The 24314-nt window shown below is 44.2% G+C and overlaps 2 protein-coding genes across 12 annotated transcripts in view; one reads left to right on the forward strand and one right to left on the reverse strand.

Moving 5' to 3' along the window:
• Nucleotides 1-7482, forward strand: part of LOC134565064 (tetraspanin-5-like) — a 160466-nt gene extending 152984 nt beyond the window's left edge. For both annotated transcript variants that reach the window (XM_063424440.1, XM_063424441.1), the window contains 3 exons: nt 1400-1447; nt 1590-1706; nt 2260-7482. In XM_063424440.1, coding sequence (XP_063280510.1) covers nt 1400-1447; nt 1590-1706; nt 2260-2325 — 231 coding nt within the window. In that variant the 3' untranslated portion in view covers nt 2326-7482. The remainder of the gene's footprint in view (nt 1-1399; nt 1448-1589; nt 1707-2259) is intronic.
• A 5402-nt stretch (nt 7483-12884) lies between these two features.
• The window catches only part of LOC134565059 (rap1 GTPase-GDP dissociation stimulator 1-like), a 178168-nt gene continuing 166738 nt past the window's right edge, over nt 12885-24314 (reverse strand). For 6 of the 10 annotated variants that reach the window (XM_063424426.1, XM_063424433.1, XM_063424434.1 and 3 more), the window contains one exon: nt 12885-13174. In XM_063424426.1, coding sequence (XP_063280496.1) covers nt 13020-13174 — 155 coding nt within the window. In that variant the 3' untranslated portion in view covers nt 12885-13019. Of the gene's footprint in view, nt 13175-22323; nt 22981-24314 lie in introns of those variants that run through there. The other 4 variants (XM_063424428.1, XM_063424427.1, XM_063424435.1 and 1 more) reach the window with 4 other exon arrangements.

Consider the following 24314-nt stretch of genomic DNA (forward strand, 5'->3'; position numbering starts at 1 on the left):
TCAGGAAGTGATAAGTTTAAGGCAGGCTAAAATAAGTCTCTTGAAACAAATTTTGACTACTGTAGTTCATTATGATGTAGTTGAGGAGGTTGAAGTGTTCCAAATTCCTGTACAGGCAAGTCTAGAAAACTTTTTTATTTCCATTACATTTTTCATACCTTCTTTTGGTTAACAAGTTCCAAGACTAAAGGCAGAAGACATTAATGATGAAGCAAGTAGGCATTTAGTACAAGGGAGAAAACTTAAAATCCCTCTGTCAGAATCTTAGGTGCTTTTACATCATTGTAGTCTGTGACATGTAGATTCTGGAAAAGAAGCATTCATCTCATTAAGAGATACAAGTTGCTTGAATTTTGAAGGTCCATTAAGGGAATCCAGTTTGGGCAGCTGATAGAATGTGACCTGTTGGACTTCCTGCAAAGTTGGGAAACAGAGGAGCTTTCCATGCTGATAGGAGATACTTTTTTCCATATGTCTGCTTTTTAAAATCCATTTATTCACTGCTTGCCTTTCTCATTTCCCCCAATTTGATTAATTTGTGGTGTTTGGTACACCGAGCTAAGATGGGCTGATTTCCTCACTTTCTTGAGTAGTCCTTCTTCTGCTCAATGTCATTATATGATAAGTCAGTAACTTAATCTTTTGCTGCCATTGTGGCTGATGCCAAAAGTTTCATGCTTTATTTTATTACCATGAAATAACTGTATACAAAGTAAAAATACAGCTTCAGCTGCCAATGAGAAGCACTTGTTCCCTAGGGAAAGTCTGCCAGAGCCTATTTTATTACTTGTGCTTTGGGAGTACTAAAGGAAAGGGAGTAGGAAAAACTCCCTCCTTTCTCATTGGCATCAAGCTCCTATAAGAACAGGCAGTAAGAACACATTACTCCATCTGTTCTTTTTTCTTTCAGGTTTTTGGAAAGGAACTGTTCATATTTCTAGAGACATTCTCAGAAAGAACTTGCAGCTTCTGCAACAGAACTGCCCCTTGTCACCTCTTCATTCTGCACAGACTGAACCCTGATAGTGACAACAGTACTCTTGGCATATTTTTTAGCACAGAGAAAACCTTTTCAGCAGAAGGTTCTTTCACTTACCATAGATGTTCCCTAGTCTCTTTACTTTACTAAATGCTTGTATCTGGAACATGGAGTTCAGCCAGGTGGAGGGCTGGTTTTTCCAGATTGCTGACTTGAGAGAGAAAACGTTTTTTGACTGTGTGCTCTTGTTTGCTGCAAATAATTAGTAGCGCAGAGTGAAGGAGGAAGGTTTTTATTAAAGCAATATGCTAACCAAAGTTTGGATAATTGTCTTATTACGTACAGGACTAACTCCAGGGAGTTGGGAGAAGGTGTTTGGGTGACATTTTACTGGTTGCCTCTCTTCTCTCTCTCTTCTAGGAAGATGTTATTAATACTCAGTGTGGCTACGATGCAAGGCAAAAACCAGTAAGCTTTTTTCTTTTTTTTTTTTTCTGCTTCTTAATGTGGTATGTTAAGGATCTAAATCCCTATTGCAAGAGGAGATTTTTCTACTGATGGTGTAGTTGAATGTAATTATCTCTGTTTTCTTCCCTCTTCTCTTTGGCAGGAAGTTGATCAGCAGATTGTTATCTACACTAAAGGCTGTGTCCCTCAGTTTGAGAAATGGTTGCAGGACAACCTTACCATAGTTGCTGGTGTATTCATTGGGATAGCATTACTGCAGGTAAACATCATGTTCCCTGGAATGAGTTGCACAGAGGAATAATAGATAAAGTGAATACTTGATGGGGGAAACTGTATATGAGAATGGGAAATGCAGTACCAGTTGCCTGTTGGTGGGTTTTAGCAGTGGGAACTAAATGTTTGAGGCTTTCTTTGTGTTAAGGAATATTGAATTTTTATCTACAGGGATGCATTTTTTTCTTTTCAACTCTCAGAAGGTTGAAACTAACACTCTGCTAGATAAAGCTTATGTAGAGACTTTCAAGCCTGTACAGATCTACTGTTTCCAGTGGTGCTTAAATAAACAGCAGAGAGCCTTTAGGGTTGCTTTGAAACAAGACTAGGACAGTTAATTAACTGGAACCTAGTGCCACCATAAAAATACTGGGCTTACAGGAGTTCTGCGATTTTCTTGCTTCTTCCAACACTTACTGTTAATTTAATTTCTACCTGTGTTGTTTCTTTCATATCTAAGTTCTGTATAACCTAAGGAGTGTACCTGTGTGAAAGGAGTTGTCCAATGCTCCAAATTAATTAACTGTTGTCTCTTCCAGATATTTGGGATATGCTTAGCCCAGAATTTGGTTAGTGACATTGAGGCTGTCAGAGCCAGCTGGTAAAACTGCTGAAGTAACCACAACAAGACACTGGACAACCAAAACCTCTGAAACCTCCAGTGTGTCACTCCGACACCAAGCTGTATGGACATGGGTGACAGGGAAGCTTTCTCTCCCAAGTAGTCTCAAGTCTAAGGTCCTGATATTGCAGATATTTCTTTGGGGTGGGGGAGAGAAGAGTGGACTATTGAAAATCTGCTGCTCACTGACAATATTTTTTTCTTTTAAACCACCACTTTGAAAGCTGTTGAGCCGTGAATCTCTACTGTATTCTTGATTTTGAGTAACAAGTGGACACTTTTTTAAATTGATGTATTCAGTGAGACAGAGTTGCATTGTTGTAGTCTGTGGATATGCTGTTTATTCTTCATGTCATAAGCTCTTTGATAGCTGCCAAATATTCCTGAGATGGTCTATCTCCTCACCACTCTGTAAAGGAACAATCTTCTTATTTTCACAGCTAAACATAGCTACAGGCCTAAACCCATGAAGCAGGAAGCAACTTTCTATGCATCTATTGTACAGTAAAAGAAATTGTTTTTAAAACAAGGGATTTTTTTTATGCAAGCTTCCAAATATCTCCCTGTAGTACTTTGAGATTAGAATTAGCAGAAGGGAGAATTCCTTAATTTTGTCAAGATCTTTCTTCCTTCTCCACCCTTGTATGAAGAGAAAAAAGTTTTATATTTGACAAACAAGGGTTGCTGCCATACCTTTGGATATCAGTCTCTTAAGGCAAGGATAGAACTGTATAAATGTATGAAAGCAGTGTGGATGTTGGGTCCAAGCGAAGAATAATATTCAAAGAATAAATTATATATTAACTTAAAGAAAATCAAAACATATATATCTAATATGGAAAAATCTTTTGTTTCTCTGAAATTTAGTGTAACCTAATGTATTTAGGGATCTCACTAATATTAATGCTTTGACGTACTCATGTGAAGCTTGTTCTTTGGTCTGTTCCTAGTTGGGGCTTTGGTCTTTTTTTTTTTTTCTTTTCTTTAATTCTTTTTACTTGCATGAGCTGTGGAATAAGAATCTGTGACACTCCGGTGCTTTAAATATGTGCATATGTTTTTTAATACAGTCTAATCCAAACTTATTTACTGATAAATGTATGTGATTATGGAAAGATCATATCCCATTCTCTTGGAAGTTGGAGAGAAGAGTTTTGCCAGAGTAAATGCTTACCTCCAGTGAACGAATCCATGCTATGGAGATGTGTCTCCCTTTCTTGCTCTAAAGGCAACAAAGAGCTCTCTTGCACCAACAGAATAAAAGTCTTAAAATAGAAGCATTTATTTGGATCAGCTAAGACAGACCCTTTTGAATTGGACACAAGAAAGCAAAATGTGGAAAAAAGCACAAACAGTAGAAGACAGATCAGACTCCATCCAGCTTAGCACTTTTGATTTGTTCTTCTTCACTAATAATAGTGAACTTAAAGACCTGACCATGGCTTGGGTAGTTTATTGCACTTTGTATAAATTTAGCGTGTTTTATGACCCTTCTCAGTATCTCCATACCAGTCCTGAAAGCTGTGGTCCTGCTTTGGTCAGACAGTGGCAAAGGGTGTGTAGCACCTCTTTGTAAGAACATAACATCTTTCTGAGTTGAGTTTCCTAAAACAGGAGGTATATGGAGTAGAAGAGCGGAACACATTGCTTTCAAAGCTTCCCTGTTCTGGGGGATAGATAGAAGACTGATCTGATGACTTGTTAAGGCCCTTTCTGGTCCTGTGACTCTTAAATGAATATATGTACCCTTGCACATTTTGCCTTTCTGTGCTTTAGTTTGCTGTGGTTTTTCTCTCCTCTGAACGCTGGTGATGGGCACACCTGTGCTTCACAGATGCCTCAGACAGACCTGTTGTCTTCCCATCTTTGAGCATTACCTCATCCTCTTCTGGTTAACTCCCACTGACTGGTTCTGAATCAGGCAGCCTCCATATCCCTTGGTATCTGCTGTTAAAGGCCAGCCATGACTCAGAGTATTTTTAAAGCCTTTCAAAGCAATTATAATTCATTGTCCTTAATAAAGTTGGTTCCACCTCAGCACAGCGTTATGTTTTTCTTAGCCACTCCTCTACTTGAAGAGTTACTGGTTGTTTTCCCCCAGAGGGTCATACCATTTTGACTGATAGTGGCAGGACAGACAGATCATCAGCACCAGTGTTGCTGCACTGAGACAAAATGATGCAGGGAGGAATCAGGGAAGTGGGGTTGAGGAAATAACCCCTCCACCAAAGAGCTTTGAGTGTGATCCTGGGCTTTGGTTTGGAGGGAAAAGAAAAAGCCTAATTACAGGAACATTCCTTGTTGTCACTGATCTTGAATACGGCTGTTGCTGCTCTGAGCTTCTGAAGATAGCTTCATTCTTCTACTTGAATCTCTGCAGTTGTATTGTATTGGCCTTCTGCCTCGTCACACTGTTCTCTGAGTTCCAGTCTGCTGGTTGTGCTGTTGGCAGTCAGACTGATAGGAGGGTAAATGCTCCAAGCTGAGCAATTCTTGTTCTCACAACTTGCACATCTACACATAAATGTGCAACACTTCTGCTGAATCCCAGAATGACTGACTGTTCTTACAGAAAACACTAAATAGCTTACCTTTCTTGAGCTCGTCTTTTATTGCTGCGAATGTTGATCCTTCTCCCTCCCTCGTTCCCAAGAGATACTTATTTACTAATTTTTGCATTGTTTGATGAATGTGCAGTGAATGTTTAGGATTAGCTGTCTATGTCACACATTTAAATCCCACATTTTTTTGTCTACATGTCAGGTAAGATGTCCTAGAAATGTCCCATCAACAGCTACTCAGCAGCTTAGGTGTCCAGTTTGGAAACTTGTGGGAGGCCTTGGAAATCAATGTATTGTTGTCAGAGCCTGCCAAATACAAGCCAACTTTCTTCCAGGAAACTTTGAAAAGTTCATGTGAGCTGCAACTAAAGCACAACTGCTGGCTCTGCTGGCTACATGGGCTCAGTGTCTAAAGCAATAAGATGTGGTAGGCGCTAGGACTCCATGGCAATTTCTAGCCTGGCTGGTGTGGTTGTGGGGTAGATGTGAGTTCAGAGATCAGTCTAATTATCTTTCATGTGCAGTAGTTGTTCAGAAATTTGTTGTCAGGCTTACAGAGTGGGAAACATCTCTGTTTGCTGGGTGATTCCTGTGTAGTGGCATTGCTAATGAGGACTCTGGTAGCTCAGCAGCAGCACTGGCTTTAAAGCTATTTCCATATATCCCACTGAGCCCTGCCAGAGGGCATTGCAGTCCTTGCTCCTCTGCTTTTTAAATATCTTCTGTATTCACAGGCCTTTCTGTTCTTTGGGTTTGGGGGTTTCTTTGATCAATAGCCTAATGGAAAAATGTTTGATTCATCTCTTTGTGTCTATTTTGGTAGCAGTAGGATCTCTTTGCTTAAAATCCATAATTTTGATTGTGCCCCTTGGAGTCTGAAGCTGTGGGGGTGTTTGCTCAAGTGTACTCTGTCCCAAAAGCCTTCTCCTCTCCCCTTTGAGAGAGACGCTTATTGTAGTTCTGGTGTGTAAATAGTGTTTGAAATGTAAATAGTAGCATGCAGATTAAATGTTCTTGCACATGACTTCTTTTACCCTGAAAGTGTTTATTATGGAGAGGAAAGGTATCCACTAGAATAATTTGCTGGTGAGTCCTGAGTGGTTGTCTGGGCTGTCCCTTGCCCCGATGGAGCAGCAGGAGTGCCTCAGCTGCCTGTGCTCGCGTGTCTGCCCAGTGGGTGGGTAGCTGCACCTGAGGAAAGTGAAGCCCTGGCCAGCCCTTTGGGCTCTGGTTAGTGGCAGGGCCTCCCTTGCCCTTTGCTGCTTGGTGTTAGAACAGCATTAGACTGTGAAGTGGAGAATCAGTGGCAGCATCTCCTACCAGTTATGGGAGGTTGCCATCACTTGTGGCAGGACTAAACATGGTGCTATAAGAACTGTCCTGGACATCAATCTGTTTTTTTACTACTTTAGAGATGCCCTTGTTAAAACTGATCTTGATTAATATGGTTGCTTATGAGAGAAACTATTGTCTGAATTTTTGATTCTGTTTCCCTTCTTGCTGTGTATGTCTTTTGGGTGCATTGAAATAGTAGTTCTGCAAATACCCAGGAAGGAGATTTGACCTCAAAAGGCATCAAGCACTGCTGAATGTTCCAGTTCCTCACACTTTTGTTTTTTCTCTGAATCTTTTTCAGGTACCTGTAACAGCTGATGAAACTGTCTAAAAAAATGAAATAATACTACCCTGATCCATTAGCTACCAAATTTTGCCCCTTGAAAAAGAAATTTAAAAAATCTGTCTCCCTTAACATGCAGTATACAAAGAAGTGTTGTACTACCAGCGTGCACAAGGCAGCACTGCTAGCTGTCTTTTGTGTTTTGGCAATATAAGTGTGTTAATAAAAAGCTCCATCTGTATTTGTGTTCATGTTCATGCTGTGTGCATAGTAGAGATGGACCTTGAGCTCTGGGGAGATTGGGATGTGGGTTTGTGACTCAGAGCCATTTCTGTTATGTATATTCCAGATTAGTTCCAGCTGAATCTCTCTCTCTCTGGTTCATCTGAAAGTGTACAGCAAGCAAGGTGTCAATATTTACCCTTTGTGTATCATTCTTTTTTATACGAATGTATTCTCTTGTGTTCCTTTTTTATCAGATGTAAAATTGATTGTAAAAGCCAACTACACTTACCGATTGAAAGTATTGCTATAACAGAACTGCATGCCCAGTAGAGTTTGACTTGAGCTTTAGTTTTCTGATTTCAGACTGGTTCCCTTCAGTCTAGGAGAAAAGCATAGATCAGGTGCATAGTGTATTACTTGTCATCTTTAGCATTAGACTGTGGTATTGTATCACATGCTGATCTCAATGGATGTAACTGGAGTCTACTTAGGAAGTTAATGAGACTTCCTAGTAATTCATTTTAAGCTATTGAAAATGGTCTTGGTCATGCTACTTGTGTTCTTGGGTTTTTGTTTTTTAAAAGAGGCATTTTTAGGAATGTTTTAATACACTTATGATGGACAATACAATAATTTTAATAGTTGTGCAGTATTCTGTATTTACTTGAAGTATATAATTTTATATGCAATTTGTTAGATAATTACAATTTTATAAATAAAATTGTGTGAAATATGATGTTGTGAATGTGTATGTACTCTTGATGTAGCACTTAATATTAACAAGAGAAAGATACATTCATCCAAAGTTCCTCCAGGAAAAGATCCCTACCTCCTTTCCTCCAAACCAACAGGGGAAATAAATCCCCATCTCTCATATGTGTTGTAGAATACTGTGTTCTGATTAAATCACAAAACATGCTCATGCCACCAGTGGCTGCCCTTAGGTGAATAATAAGCTAAGACATGAAGAGCATGTCCTCACATGAAGAGATCCCTTATTTGCTGTCAGCTGTTGTTGAAGTCTCTGCCTAATGAACATGCTCTGCTTCTTTCCAACAGGTGGCTTATGTTCCTCAGGCTGCAGTGGCTGTGCTCTCCCCAGAATTATTCTGGTGACTCTGGTGTGTTCAGAAGTTGCTGCTTTACATGACTTAGACAAATGAAATTCCCACCTTCCTTTTCAAAAGTTTAAATAAGTGCAACATGTCCTTAAACAGAAATATTGAGAACTGGCTTACATTATTGTGCAGGTAAAAATGGGTAATGATGTCTTGTGCTACTTTGGATAGAGAAGTGTTGCATTGTGCTTTTGCTTTAGGTTCTTGGCTAGACTTCTGTTTTATGTGTGAGTTAGCCATCATAAGGGGATTGCTTGAAATTATGATTATGCTTTAGGATTTGCTGTATGTCTTCCCCAAGCATATCCTCCCCCATTCCCTATAATGGTGCCTGTCTTTATTTGTATCAGCTTGTATTATATTTTGACTCGTACCCTAATTGCTATTCAGTCGGTTATATGTCAATCCCTTTGACTTATTAGCCAGCCACTCCTTAGAGACTCTCCTATTGGCCCCCAGGTGCCTATCTTCTCGCTATTCTCCTCCTTTCCCAAATGTCAATCCCCTGTATTCCTATCCCTCTCCCCAGAACCTATCAGTCTTTAGTTACTCGATGCCCTATTTGTCCCTGTGTATCATTCCACTCCCCTGTTCCCCCTGATAAGTTTGTAAGATGTAAACCCTGCCTTGGACCCCTCCCTAGCTTTGCCCTCATGGGTTGCTTGTTCTGCACCACCCCCTCATAAAACCCACTGCCTGACCCCTGCTCAGGGTCTTGGGCATCTGGTACACCTTCAATAAACCACCTCAGTTTCACCCCAAGACCCGTCTTGCCTCTGTGTCATCTCTGCGCCCTGAGAAGCAACAGCTGAGAGGATCAGAGCTCCGGGGGGAAGTGTCGCTCCCCGAGGTGCTGCATGCTCTGGGACCCCCACAGAGTCACGGACCATAATAGAGAAGGAAGCAGACTTCTTTTTAAAAGTATTTCAAAACCTCTAGGTTTTGTACACAAAATGGCACTGTGATCAATTTAAAAGCACGTCTATATCCAGATTGAAGTCTAATGCCTTTTCTGTATTTCAGGCATATGACATTTATCTGTATGTATGGAAATGATTTGGCTAAATAAGCATCTAAATTGGGGATGGATGACACACAAACACAGGAATGACCAAAAATTAACAAAAAAGAAAAGCCAAGGACATTGCCTAATAGATGTGACAGACTTGGATAAGTGTTTTCATGATGGAGAGGGAGACTAGGAGTGGCTACCTGCCATCTGTCAAACTCTTAATAAGACTTGTACACTGATTCTTGAAGTTGAGGCTAGTTACCATTTTGAAACAAATGACCTTTTCCAATGGATGCTCTGGATGCAAGGCCAATATTGTTGGGGTTTGTGCCTTACCCAGAGTGAAGCTTCTCCTTGTAATAAGGACACTGAAATGTAAAAACACGTGGATGTGTTCACCTTCCTGACAGTGTGATGCTTGGCCTTGCAAAGTCTGTACAGACGCCGATGAGCGTGACACTCAAGGGAGGTGCTGCCTGCCCTGTGGTGTGGCTGTAGGGATCATTCTGGCTTGGCTGTGGTGGCACTAATACAAAGATAAGGCCCCCATGTCTGGCATTGCTGTCATAGAAACAGTCTAAGAGGCAGATGTTAAGCTTTGCTTAGATGTAATCTAGCTAGTAAACATCTAATTGGAATTACTGTCAGCAGTTTCACTTCACTTGAATTCAGTCCAGTGAGTAGTGAAATGTATGTGATAGTAACATCCTTAAATCCCATTTATTTGTAAAGGTGTTCAGAGGATAAATGATTTACCAGCTACACAGAAGTGACCTGCAGGCTGCAGCACTTCTACTGTGACTTACACCCATCTTTGCACTTATGTGGGCTTTCCTTCATAGGCTGAGCACAGATTTTATCTAGCAATGTAAATCATTTGATATTCCATCCAGGGAAACAATCTGAAAGTAGGGTATCACCATTGGCTTGTGTTCATGCTTGTTGTGACAGTGGTATTTCTGATAAATGTTTGGTGATGAGAATAGAGCTAATGCTTAACCACAGCTCCAGTTAGACAACCAAATGGGTATTCTGTCAACGTCACAACCAGCATGTGTGAGCACTTGCAGTTTATACCAATGTCAAAAGGAATAGTCTTTCTACAACCAGGCAGGTTGTTGATAACTGGCCTTTCAAATGTTATTTTGAGTTCTGTTTGAGTCAATAAAAAGAGTTTCTGTGCCTGAGGAAACTTGGGCATGTGAGGGCCTGTGAGCTGTGATTGTAAATATGCTGGTTATGTTCAGCAGCAGTGCAGAGGTTCTGTGTTATTTGGAGCCTGCCGAGGCCGTTTTACAGGTTATAGGTCTTAAAGGTCTAAGAACATTTTAGGGTCTAAACAGAGTGGTTTATTATATGAAAGCATAAGTCTGAAGGTACGAGAGTTCTAAACAAGCGGTCTTACAATCTCATAATCGGTTATAAACATAAGTCTTAGCAAGCAAAATCCCAGTAAAACAATAAGCAAAGCATAGAATTCTTAACAAGCAAAATTCTAGTAAAGCAATAAGCAAAGCATAGAATTTGACATCACAGCCTCTAGGTAAATCAACCTCCCATCTCCTGACCCAAGCAGCATTTCCAGCTGTGGGGTCACAATAACAGAGAGGAATCAGTCACAGAATCACAAATCCCAGACAGGAGTCTTGGCCGCGGGGATCACAGTAACAGAAAAGGCCCCCAGATTCAGAACCCGCGCAGAGTCCCCAGCTGCAGGGTCGTAATAGCAGTGAGGGATCCTGAAGCAGACAGAGTTCCTGGCCGTGGGGACGCGATGGCAATGGGGGTCCCGAACCCGGCAGAATTCCCGGCCACAGGGACGCGATGGCAAGGGGGGGTCCCGGGGTCCCACCCCACGCAGAGTCCTCGGTGGTCCCGACCAGCACACCGGCGGCAAGCGCGGCAAGGGGGAGAAGGGGGGGGGGGGGGGGGGAACCCCGGGGCCCAGATCCCAGGCAACAAGGACTGCTATAGATAGTACCTTAAAAATCCCGTTTCGGCTCCCTGTCAAGGATCGTTCCTCAGGTTGCAGAAGATGGAGTTTGGATCGATAGATCGGATTGATCAATCGACACCTTCACTTCCAACCCAGAGGCTTTTTATCCGTAAGTTACAAATGCATATTCATATCTTTATCTACACACTACCCAATCTAGGTGCAATTTTCTAAGTTCATAAAACTACGAAAGACTATGAAAAGCAGCATCAAAAACCTACGCAGATAGCATATCAGTGCAAAAACTCTATCTTGCTAGCGTAAAAGTTCTATCTTATTGCCTGTAAAAATTCTATCGTTATGTGAAAAACTCTATCTTAACATACGTAAAAAACTTTATCTTATTTGCGCAAAATTCATACCAAAAATTATAAACAGTACTGTTGTCGAACCCTGGAAAGACTGGGGACTAGAATAACGTGCGTCCACACCAATATGGTTCTAAGCACGCAATCCGCTTTATTCCGCGAGATGGCCGGTTAAGTACAGAGCAGATAGTTTACAGTAGCAGGTGCATTGTGATAGGCGGTGAGCATACAGAAGTATGTAAGCAATCTAGGATTAAGGTGGCTACGGAGATCTAGTGCCATTACCTCCATGCTGCGGGTGGCCATACCTTAACACATACCTAGTAGGAGATAAGTTTATCTGCTACTACGTATGCTGAACGTTCTGCGGCCTACTAGGCCCAGGCCTGAGGCCTAGTTTGGCCTAGTCTGGAATAGCTCAAATGGTATCTGTGAGCATATCATGCCCACGATACCTGAGAAACTCGGCCACAGTTCCCCCTTTTTCTTTTTGGGCTATCCAAACTGACGTTAAGGCACGGTCGGCTAATTTGCGCATGCATTGTATCAAGCAAGGCACTATTGTCAAAACTACTATGACAGCAATAAAGATCATTATACCAAAACGAATTAAATCCACAATCCACCCAGTGAGATTCCAAGACTTCAGCCAATTGTCAAACGGAGTGTTCTCAACTACAAGATGTTTCATGTTGTCCCTCAACTGCGCTAACTGCTGATGTATCGACCGTGAGTGGTCTGATAAATTCATGCAGCACATGCCTTCAAACTCTTCGCATCCATGCCCCTGAGCCAAAAGAAGGAAGTCAATCGCGGCTCGGTTCTGGAGCACTGAATGGCGAATGCCACTAACATCTTCAGCAAGCTCACTCAACAACTTCGTCGTTATGTTAATCTGTTTCCCTGTCCAGCAGGCTAAATGTTTCAGTTGTGTGAGGGCTTGTGCTGAAGCAACTCCTGGGGCAAAAATGGATGCTGAGATCACGGCTGCAGGCTGCCATAAATTAACTTGATCTCTGCAGTCGGGACCTAGTTGAGACATACTGCGCTTGACTCGTTGAGCCTTCCTTGGCAAGCCTAGAACCTGGTGAATACTAGGTGCGAACAGAGTTAGTTTACCAAAATAACACGGTCCTCCGACACTGTTTGGAGGTACTGTGGACCATGCTCTATCTCCACAAACTAAAAAGATTCCTGGTGGCAATCTCTTAGCAGCTGTTGTCAATTGCGTGACAGATCTGACCCAACTATTACAATACTCAGAGTAATTGTAATACAATGGTGAATGAGGGGACAGCCACGTAGCGTGGCCTTTCAATTGCTGCTCATCTATGATTAATAGACTTGAATTCACTGCAAAGCGCCCAAAGACAAGACAATAGTTTCCTGGCACAGAACCTAAAAGATCAAGCTCCTGAGGCTCTGGACCAGCAGTTCTAAGGTTTCGCGCTATGGCAGCAGCTTGTGGCCCTAAAGCACCTTTTGGGTCAATGCTGACAGGGGTTAAAGACTTGAACTCTGCCATGGAGGTCAGTGGAACTCCAATCAAGCAGGTTCTAAAAGGATTGGATGGTGTCGCTAGAGATAAACAAAAGGAATCCTGTTTAGTTTGTTTGGCCCAAGTAACCCACATGTTCTCCCTTGCGTCAATGTCAAACATCCCTGTTCTTGTTTCTACTACCACACTGATCAAAACCAACACCCTCATGCTTAACATTTCACCCATTGTGAAAAGCACACAGTGTAGCACGCAGGCTATCAACCTACAACCCTAACCAATAACTTATCGTGCCTCTAAGTATCACACAATAACAGTGCAATGATATAGTATTAAAACAGTCAATTTTCAGCACTCTCCACGTCTTCTTGAGGTGCTTCAGGCGAGTCGTCGCTGTCTTTGTGAGTGTCTCTAGGAGTGTCACCGCCGGTTGGTATCTTTTCCTGTGGACACGCACGGGTAAAGCGACTCGGCACCCAGACAGGTCCTGCTTCTCCTGCAGAAACACACATATAACCGCGACCATTAAACAAGACTGGACTGGGTCCCTGCCATTCACCCGTTCGCATGTCCCTATGATATACGTAAAGTCCTGGAATTGCTTGTGGTCTCCCTTCTTTCACAGCCTGGTGGTGGATGACAACTGCAGGCTCTTCTCGCCCTTCTGCTAGGCATAAGTAATTTAAAGTGAACAGTACTTTAGATAAACGATTGGTCACATCTAGGTCATTGCTTTGCTTCTGTTTTGTGAGATACTCTTTCAGCGTCCGATGAGCCCGTTCCACAATGGCTTGGCCAGTAGGAGAGTGAGGAATCCCGGTAGTATGTTTGACTCCCCACTTTTGCAGAAACCTAGCAACTCGTTGTCCCGCATAAGCTGGACCATTGTCAGTTTTGATTTCTGCAGGCACTCCCATCACTGAAAAGCAAACAGTCAAATGTCTCTCAACGTGCAGAGCTCTTTCCCCAGTTTGTGCTGTGGCCCAAATGAATTTGGAGTAGGTGTCAATAGTGACATGAACATATTTCAACCTTCCAAACTCTGGGATGTGTGTTACATCCATTTGCCACAGTTCCAGGGCTTTCATTCCTCGAGGATTCGTGCCTAGGCCAAGACCTGGCCCGTGATGACTGCATTGAGGGCAGGCACGAACAATCCCCTGTGCATCGTTCATAGATATTTGAAATTGACGACGCAAAGCTCTAGCATTCTGATGGAAATTCTCGTGGCTGTTGCGAGCTCTGACAAATTTGCTTTCAGGAGGGACATGGGCAACGCAACTGACTGCAGCATCTGCCCGTGCATTGCCTTCTCCCAAACCATTGTTGCACTGATGACTACGAATGTGCATCACGCAAAAGGCATGCTGACGCTGTCTGAGTATACTCCTCAGTCGTAGAAATAGTTCTCCGAGGCGCTGATTCTGAGTGGTCTTAATGAGTGCATCTTCGATTCTTTGTACCACTCCAACCACATACAAAGAATCTGACACCACATTAAGAGGTTCCTTGTTCCAGGTTTGCAAAGCCCAACACACTGCTCCCAGTTCCATGGTCTGCAAGCTGTCTCCGGCTTCACTGTGGATTAAATGCTGCTTCCATTCTCCTTGCTGTTTCCACACACACACCGCTCTCTGTGTCTTTCGGCCGGCATCCGTATAAACTGTTCTGCCTTCCACAGGTGTCATGGAACGCAAAGGCTTCTCCAGCCACTGATGGCGTACAATCAGAGTCCACATCGGACCCTTTGGCTGTCGGTTGTGAACCACACCTGTAAAACCCAACAATGCTTCTTGCAGCTCCACAGAATGCCTCAGTTTCCAGTCCAGATCTTCATTTCTGATCGGAACACTGATATCTGCCGGTTCTTCCCCATCGATCTCTAACATCCTATCTCTCCCTTTCCTGATGAGCGCGGCAAGGGCTTCTGTTCTTGTCATAACACGACTCTTCGGCTGCACCGGCAAGAACACCCATTCAATCACACCAGCTGTCGATTTTAACCCAGACTGGTGTTCCCCCTTTTTCTTTTGCCATTGAAAGATGATGGCAAACGGACAGACATCTGCGTTGGAGAGGAACAGTGACAGTGGCAGGTGTTCTATGCGGCGAATGCTCCAACCCCGTTGCAGCTTCTCTGACACCTTAACTAAGGCTTGTTGCTGTTCAGGGGTACATTGTCGAAGGCTACTGGCATCACTACCGTGTAGCCATGGTAGAAACGGTTGCAAGTCCTCATTGGTGATTCCTACAATGGTACGAACCCATTGCAGGTCTCCAAAAAGTCTCTGAGCATCATATAACGTTGAAATGTTGGTATGTAAAGTAATTTTCTGCGGCCGGATTTGTGCACTCGTGATCAGCCATCCTAAGTACTTCCACGGGGCTGATCGTTGTATCTTTTCCGGGGCCACAGTCAGACCACGATGTTTTAACTGTGTGACTAGCCAGTCCAAGTCCTCTGTGGGCAGAGGCTCCTTAGTAGCAACAAGGATGTCATCGACGTAGTGATAAATCATTGCATTGAAAAAACGCTGACGAATTGTCTGCAAAGCCCAATTGACGAATATCTGGCACATGGTAGGCAAGGTACGACTTCCCTGAGGAAGAGTTACCCATTCATACCGTTGTGCTGGCGCTGCTCTGTTAATAGATGGCACAGTGAAGGCAAAGCGCTGAGTATCTTGAGGATGGAGTGGGATCGTGAAAAAACAGTCCTTCAAATCGATGATCACAATGTCCCACCCTTGAGGAATCATGGTCGGTGCTGGCAAGCCTGGTTGCAGAGCACCCATCGCTTGCATCTGCTCATTAACCTTACGAAGGTCATGTAGCAGTCTCCATTTCCCTGATTTTTTAGGGATGACAAAAATCGGTGTGTTCCATGGACTCACTGAGGGTCGAATGTGACCTGCTTCTAATTGTTCCTGCACCAATTGCTTGGTAATTCGCAGCCTCTTCTCTGTCATTGGCCACTGCTCAACCCACACAGGGGTATCAGTTAACCAGGTGATTTTTAAAATGGGTGGCTGCTCTGCAGTGGCCACTAAGGAAAATGCCGGTCAGTAGTCAAAACCATCCCTATTTGGGAAAGCACATCTCTTCCTAGCAGCCCCAGAATCTCTTCATGCATTGGCACAACATATAGATGAGCCACAACCACTTGTCCATCTTCAAAGATGATCCGAATAGGATCTGCACTTATTGAGGGAACAGTCAGGCCTCCTACGCCCACAACGCGGGTATAGGGGGATTTCAAAGGCCAATGAGAAGGCCAATGTAATTTGTTAATTAAAGATATGTCTGCGCCGGTGTCTGGAAGTGGTTCCATGCCAATAATTTCATCGCCTCGCTGCAGTTTCACTGCAATCCGTGGCCGCTCGTGTAAATCCACTGTAAGGAAAACATTGTGTCCCATAGATCCAAAGCTCCCAGCTCCGCCTTCGGTTTTCGCAGGCTGCTTGTGGGACTGACGACGTGGCAGGATGTCCTCAAAGGGGATGATCTGAGCAATCCTGCTCCCCTTTGGGATTGTCACAGGAGGCTGCAGGGCATAAACCATTACTTTTAACTGTCCAGTGTAATTTGCATTGATGACTCCTGGCACCACCATAATACCCTGTTTGCTCGTGGAGGCTCCTCCTAATATCAAACCTCCAGCTGAGGAAATTGTATTATAGATGGGTTCAGAGACATCAGTTGGGATTAGGGTGACTTCTTTATCTTGCAAGGTGACTTCTTCTGCTGCTATGTCCACACCAACGCTTCTCCACGCAGCAGGTCTGGTCTGTCTCAATGAGTCTTTTTTGGGGTCTGGTGGGCTGAGGCATTGATTTGTGTCTTGGCGCGCTGCCTCGGCGCGCTGGCCGTGAAGTTTCCCTGTTTCCTGCAGACCTCTGTGGCATGAGTGTCCACATTGCAGTGGTGACACCAAACAGGCTTTTGGCAGGTCCGCCTGAAATGACCCATTTCACCACAGCGGATGCACTGGGACTTTGCCGCTGATTTTTTGTTATTAGTAAAACGGTTGAAGGGCTTTCCCGTCAATGCAGCTGCAATAACATGTCCCTGTTGCTGCATTGCGTTTTGCATTGCCGCTGTGAAAGCTGCTGTTTGGTTCGTCTGTTCTGCTCTCGCTGCTCTCACCAACATTTCGTCCACGCCACAGCCTTGAGGGAGGGAGGCCAGAATGGTTTTCATGCGTGCATTGGCGTTCTCAAATGCCAGAGAACGAAACAGATGGTCTCGCACCTCGTCAGGCAGATCTGGGGCATCTCTCAATGCCGTAGAAAGACGATCAATAAATTGAGCAAACGATTCGGTGGCTCCTTGCTTGATGTTGGCATAGGATGGAGGCTTCTTTTTGTCTGGCACCAACAGCAAAGCTCTGTAGGCTAGTGACTGGGAGAGTTGATGGATTTCGATGGGAAAAGTCAGCTGTACATTTGTCGTGGCATAGGCTCCTTGGCCCGTCAGCATGTCCGGCTGAATCCCATAAAATGGATCTCCCACTGTTTGATGCATATTGGCTTCCTCGGTTGCCAGGCGTCTCCACTCCCTTTCAAAAATGAGAAATTGAGATGGCGTGAGCAGAAGTGCTGCAATGTTAGAACTGTCAGCAGGGCACAAGAGGTCAGCAGTGAAGATGTATTGGATAATACTTTTGGAAGCTTCCGCACGAATCCCGTACTGGCTAACTGTCTGCTTTGCAGATTGCAGTACTTTCCATTCATGCGGTTGCCATCTGGCAACGTTCTGCTCAATCACCACAGGACACGCTATAACATTGGCTGCTTCAAAATCCTTATCGAGAATGGCATGTTTTTTAACTTCGGCCCAGCGGTTCAACAGCGGATCAGATTGTTCGGCAGGCAGCGCCATCTGCTGGGCATTGGATGGCAACGCCTGCTGGCTGTGTATTGACGACAGAGGTTGTATGGTACATGGTTTCTGTGGAAACGTTTTGGATAATTCAAATGTCCTTTGTTCCAGCTGACTTTGCCGGTTAGAGAGCTTAGCAAGCTCTGCTATAATTTGCTGCAGCTCCGTTGACCTCTGCGGCTTTTCCGGCAATTGCGTTGCACAGCTGTTATCAGGTTTCAAAACTTCCTCATCCGAGTCAGATTCTGGCAGAGGACAGTGAGACGCCTGTGGGTGGGTGGCGGGTCCCACTGATGCAGGCTGTGGGGGCGCAGGGATCTCAGGTTGAATCGAACTCGCGTTGTCTGATCCGGCCATGGGCGCTGCCATGTTCTCTGTTTTTGTTTTTGTCATGTGGGCAGCTGACGTCAGCTCCCGTTCCGGCGGGGAGGGGTTTGGCTCCGCTCCGCCTGTGGCACCGCCTCTAAGTCCGCCTCCTTGCTGCGTCACTTGTGCCCGCCCTGCGCCGCTGCCGGTCCCGCCTGCCTCCTCTTTCGCCACGCCCCTCGGGTCTGGCAGCTGGCTCGTCTCCTCCCCCACGCCTTTCTCGCCGAACCGCGGCAAGGACACTTCCGGCTTCTCGCTCGGTCTCTCACCCGCATGGCTGGCTACGTCTACCACGTCACGGAGGGAGGAACAGAGAGGGGCCGCGTTCCCTTTCACCGGATGCGTGGAATTAATTCCGAAAAATCTCGCAACCCTGGATACTTTTTTCCGCTCTTCCGCTTGGGAAGGAACGGTCTCCGGTTCAGGAGAGCAAGGGGCCGTTCTCTCCAATGCGGAAATCGCGGCTTGGGCAGCTCTGCGCTCCGCGGCAAAGGTTTGTAGCGGATTTATAATTTTCTTCCACGTGACGCCTAACTCTGAACAGAGTTTCGCGTCTTTCCCCTGTGAAACTACCGAGTCCCACAGTAAATCTCCGATCTCCTTCCATTCTGTCTCGCTGAACAAAAGCGAGGGCTGCTGTAACTTTCCTTTCTTTTTAGCCCATTGGGCCAGCTGATTTATATCAGAATCCCTGATCTTTTCGCCCCGTTTCGAGACAATGGACGCTAGCAGCTGCATGGCAGCTATGTAATCGCGTTCCATGAGTGAATCCATCCGCGCCGCTGCTCTTACCTTCTTTCCACTGACAGTGGGTGGCACTGTCGCCTTCTAATCAAACCAATCAGCTGACGCTCCCCAGCCTGCCTCGGGAATTCTGGACTGTAGATCGCAAGCGACACACACACGTCCAAAATCAAGCGAGGACTTCCAGCATTTAAGCTAATTAATTAACAGCATTGAAGCTAAATAATCCACAGCATTTAAGCTAAATAATCACACAGCATCGAAGCTAAATATTTCATTAAAATCCAGGGCTCTGTCTCTAAGTTTCTGGGCGCCACTGTTGTCGAACCCTGGAAAGACTGGGGACTAGAATAACGTGCGTCCACACCAATATGGTTCTAAGCACGCAATCCGCTTTATTCCGTGAGATGGCCGGTTAAGTACAGAGCAGATAGTTTACAGTAGCAGGTGCATTGTGATAGGCGGTGAGCATACAGAAGTATGTAAGCAATCTAGGATTAAGGTGGCTACGGAGATCTAGTGCCATTACCTCCATGCTGCGGGTGGCCATACCTTAACACATACCTAGTAGGAGATAAGTTTATCTGCTACTACGTATGCTGAACGTTCTGCGGCCTACTAGGCCCAGGCCTGAGGCCTAGTTTGGCCTAGTCTGGAATAGCTCAAATGGTATCTGTGAGCATATCATGCCCACGATACCTGAGAAACTCGGCCACACAGTACTCTATTTTTGTTGTGTCTAAACTCTATCACTAGGCCTGAAGGTCTGTACTTCTACACTAACAACTAAGCACTTAGGGCATGTGAAGCTTAAAACTGAGGCTTAGATTTCTACTTTATGCATATATGGCTTTATATATTCTAATTTTTCTAAAGGTTTCAATTCAATCCCTTCACATTTCACTCTCTGTGGAGGATCCATGGAAACATAGACTCCAACAGGAGCCTGATGTCATGAGGTCCTGGTCTGTGTTGACAGCTCTGGATTCTGTCAGTGGCTTTATTGCACTAGTACTAGCAAATGCCTTTCTGAATGTGTGTTTTGTTGTCTTGTTTTTTTTACTGTTGTAATGGTTTTAAATTCATAACGGGGCAGAAACACCAAATTATGTAGAGGTTTCACATTAGCTGAACTTTGCTTGTTAAATTTAGTGTAGGGGTTTAAATATTTTCGTATTGTGAAAATAGGATTAGGAGAAAAGGCAAAACAGGCTCAACTTAAAGATAAAAATAGATTTCTTAACACATGCCAAAAGAAAAAGGGAAAGAAAAAAAATGAAACTTTTCAAAGCACCACCTCCCCTCCAATGGTTTACTTTCTCACATACAACATAAAGAGATAAAAATTGTAATTTTCAGTCAGTTTCACCATTCAAATATAATCTTTCATCGGTTCTTTTAGGAAAGGAGTGTCTCTTAGAAATTTCTATGGAATTTCTCCACTAACAACATAAAAGTTGTCTTGTGGGTCTCATTTTTCACAAAAGACAGCCTCCCAGAAAACCTGCCTTTGTGAAGTCTTTCCCAATAGCAGCTTTCCCAACACTGCATATGGGCCATATCTGCTTGTTAGGGGTACTGTTTAAGGATGCCTCTTCTAGTATAAAACAAAGATTCTTTCCTATTTCCAAAATCATCTTCATCTCAAAAACTACAAATCTCCTTTTCCTTAGGAACAAAGAGCTTCATATCACTTTTAACTAGAGCTTTACATCCCCCCCAACAGCATTCACATGTTACAGGAAAAATAGTCCATTATCCATAGTTTACTAGGGACATCCAGCTAAATTAGGCCACTCCTTCTCCTTTGTTCCAAATAGCCTTTTCACTCACTCTTCACTGACTTTGTTTCATGCTATGTCTCCTTATAGTTCTATTACTTTGTCTGATCTCACTTTCAGGAAGGGCCAGTGCTTTGGGAGTTCTGTTTGCTGGCAGGAAAGAGTTAAAACTTGCCCAGGCCTGCGGTGCTCATGTGGTTCTCGCCGGGCCGCAGCTGCAAAGATCTCAAAGCCATGCCGGTAGAGGAGGCTGATGGATGCTTTCTTTTCCACCCCTCGATCTGATCTAAGATAGCTCAGCTCGGAGCTGCCATCAGAGTTTGCCAGCTCCCTTTCCTCGCTGCCAGCTGCTACTGGGCCCGGCCATGGCCAGGCTCCCTCTGCTGCGGCCTCTAGCATGCGGCCAGCCCTGCCGAGCCAGAGCCTCCCGTCTCCCCCGCCGGCAGCCGGGGAGAAAAGGGGCTTAGCTGCCCGGGCCACTCCCCGTGGCAGCAGCTCCCAGAGATCCGGCCGGGCCCGGCTCGGCCACCCAAGGCGGAGGGGGCCTAAGCCGGGCCCTGCTGCTGCCCACGATGTTACCTGGTGGCTCACCGGGAGAAGAAGAGGGAAGGCTCGAACAAAGCCTCGGTTTTATATGGGTATTACCAAAAGTCGCATTCTCTTTTCTCAGTGGCCAAACCACAAGCCAATAGTCAAGAACTGGCCCTTGATAGGTCTTTGTCTTTTCTAAAGAAATCTAAGGTCCTGACAAGGCAATAGTCTATATTGTTCTTTAACTAAACACCAAACTGTGTTGACCCATAACAGCTGTTGTGCAGTTTGGTATTGGAGTCTTTTCCTGCATGTTTCTGACACTGGATTAAATGGATGTAGAATTTCTGCAATGTAAAACCTCCTGTAGCATCTGCTGTGTTTTGGTACAATCTGAGAGCTTAAGCTGACTATTGAAGGCAAGTTCTTTTTCATACCCAGCTTGTGTAAACAATCCCTTTACTCTCATGACTGGCATCGTCCCATTGCAGTATCTGAGGGATAGGCAGTGGTCTCATGGAGCTGGGGAGTGAATTTGTGAAGGTCAGAAGAAGGGGTTTGCAATTGCCTGGCATGGGATCTTATAGGTGCTTGGACTTTGTGTTTGCTGCCTCTGCTGGTAAGAAAAGGAACTTGAAACTTCTGGGGCTGGCACTTCAGCTCTGGGAATGCTGAATTCACTTTAAAATGTTATACATGTTATAACCTTCACGCATGGCGGGCTTTATCAAGCTAGGCAATGGTATCACACAGTCCAAAATAACATCTGCTGGCTTGTTGGAAACTGCTATCCCAACTGGCTCCTTGTTTTGCCAAAGTGCTGTCTGCTGGTTTGCTCACTGGCATGTTATAGACCTACAAAAGAGCAGTTGTGAGGTAAGATGCTCAGACTGGCAGTTTTCCATCTCCCTTACCTAGGAAAGGAGAAAAAGGAAGTCTCTTGCATCTTCCATTTCTTACTTGATGGGTTTCTGCCAGATATTCCTTTGAATTGAATGGCTGCTGCAAGATATTCCCTTAAAATCCATCTATAAAACCCCCAGTAAGCAAAGAAGCAATCCCAAGCAAGCCCAGGAGCACTCATACACACATGGCTTTACAGGATAAGGATTGTATCATGCCTTGCTGCTAAAATGCATGATTGTTACACCACACAGTGCCTCTGTGTGAGCACACACAGTGAAAGTGGTTGGAATAGCTTCCTTTGTATCTGCTCAGCCAAAAGGCAGTGATTGAGTCAGACCAGAGCCAGGAACAAAAAGAACTCACCAGTGCATGGTGGTGCAGTCGCGGCTTCTGCGTGGGATTAGAAAAAAGGACAAACCACAGGTAAAAGTGAGAGCACTGAAATTTTTATTTGTTACCTCTAGGTACCACGAGTTTGACATTAATAGGCAAGACCAGTGAATGAGCAGCAGTACATTGCATTCAAACCTGAATCTCCAAAGCACCAAAAATTGAGCTGGATTTACTTCTTAATCCTATAGTCAGCACACTAGTCTGGACTTGCTGCATCTTGTATTGTCCCTAGTTTAGTAGTACATTTTTATGCAGTTACGGGGGATGAGGAAAGAGTCCGTTGTGTAGTACCACTTCTACATCATCATAGGACTACAACATGCACATTCTACTATGTGGCCCAAGCAACAAGAATACAAGTAGAACAGTTACGGGTGGAGACAGGTTTATGTTAACACCTCCTATGAATTTGTAGAAACCTTTTTGGATGGGTACCTACAGCAGTTAATCAATTTCTGTGGGAATGTTACATGCATGCACAAGTGATACAGTGGAAAACATAGCAGGACTGGCAGCAGGACAGAGGACAAAGGTGAAATCTGTGATGGGATGCACTGGAAACAAGACCTGCCTCAGCTTTCTACAGCAAGTCTCTGCTCTGTTAGCGAGGCCTGCTGGGCAACAGTTTTGTTCTCATTGCTCTGGAGTTTTGATATGACTTCTAGAAATGCCATGCTCTGCACTTCCTTTTGAAGAGGTTCTGGAAAAGGAAATATTAAAAGAAACGGTGCTTTGTATGAGACAGGCAGAAGAAAACTGTAAGAAACTTCTACTAAACCCTGCACACACTGCTGTGAGTATGCATAACCTGGTTATTGTTTACTTTTTTGAATTGCCTTTGAGGATGGGGAGACAACTTTTCAGGGCCTCCATCACACACAAACTCCATGGATTTCAGGTAATGATGAATGATGAACATGCTGCATAGCAGTTAAAAATACCCACCTGTATTGCCTTCCAAAACAGATGCTTAGGAAGTATTTTTAGTGAAAACATTTTTTTTTTGTTTATTCTTTAAACTAGCCTGACCAAGTGAGCTGGCCGTGACAGGCTCACTGCATCATTTGTGTGTGTCAACTCTTACTGGTTGTGTGGTGGTGTGAGATGGGTCCTTAATGGACATGTCATCACCTGCTCACTGTTTGCTGTCCCTTTACAGCTCAGCTCTGAAGTTAATGCAAACACAACACACAGAGCATTGCCCAGTGCTGTGCATATGGATGCAGTGTTTATGTTTTACTCAAAACTAGGAGACACTGTCTGATGATTCTGATCCTGGATTGCATGTTACTTTTTGTATTAATTGAGGTTGGGAGCAACTCATAAAATTGAGCAATTTTGTAAGAAATTTGATGAGTTTTTTCAAAGCCTTGTACTCTGAAAATCTCACAATTTTGATCTAAAATGGTTGGTTTTGTTTCATGCCTCTCTAGTGAAATCCCACTCAGCAACAAATACATTTAATTTTGCTTTCCACATGTTGCTGGGGGCCTAATCTCTGAATTTCCCAGGAGAAAACCCAACCACCTGTTTCAGATAGCTATGCTTTATGCTGTGCTATTTACTTTTTTTTTTTTTAAAGCAAGCTTTGGCATTTGTTCCCATCCCTACCCACTTTGCTGTTCACATGTTTTTAGTCGTCATGCAGTTTACCCCTACCACGTAAGAGCTGGAACCTCTCATCCTGCTGTGCACCTGGGAACGTGTATGTACAGACTGATGTCAGTGAAGCTGTTGGGGTGTGTATCCTATGTATGCACTTCCCGCTTTCTCCAGGCATTTCACTGTGCTTTATCATGGCTGGTAACATCCAGTTTCATGGAGACTCTTGCCTACAGAAGACTGTGCTAGCTAAGAATGCTCTGCTTTGGATGATTCTTCCATTTTCCATTGTCCTCATTTTTCTTTCCCTATCCATTCACTCAGTTGCAAGAGGAACTTCCAGATGAAAAGAATCACATAAACATAGGTATCTGTTAACTGCTTAACACTGTCTGAAGTTCAACAGAGGCAAATGCAGAGTTCTTCACCTGG

Source organism: Prinia subflava, assembly GCF_021018805.1.
Source record: "Prinia subflava isolate CZ2003 ecotype Zambia chromosome W unlocalized genomic scaffold, Cam_Psub_1.2 scaffold_32_NEW, whole genome shotgun sequence".
NCBI lineage: Eukaryota > Metazoa > Chordata > Aves > Passeriformes > Cisticolidae > Prinia > Prinia subflava.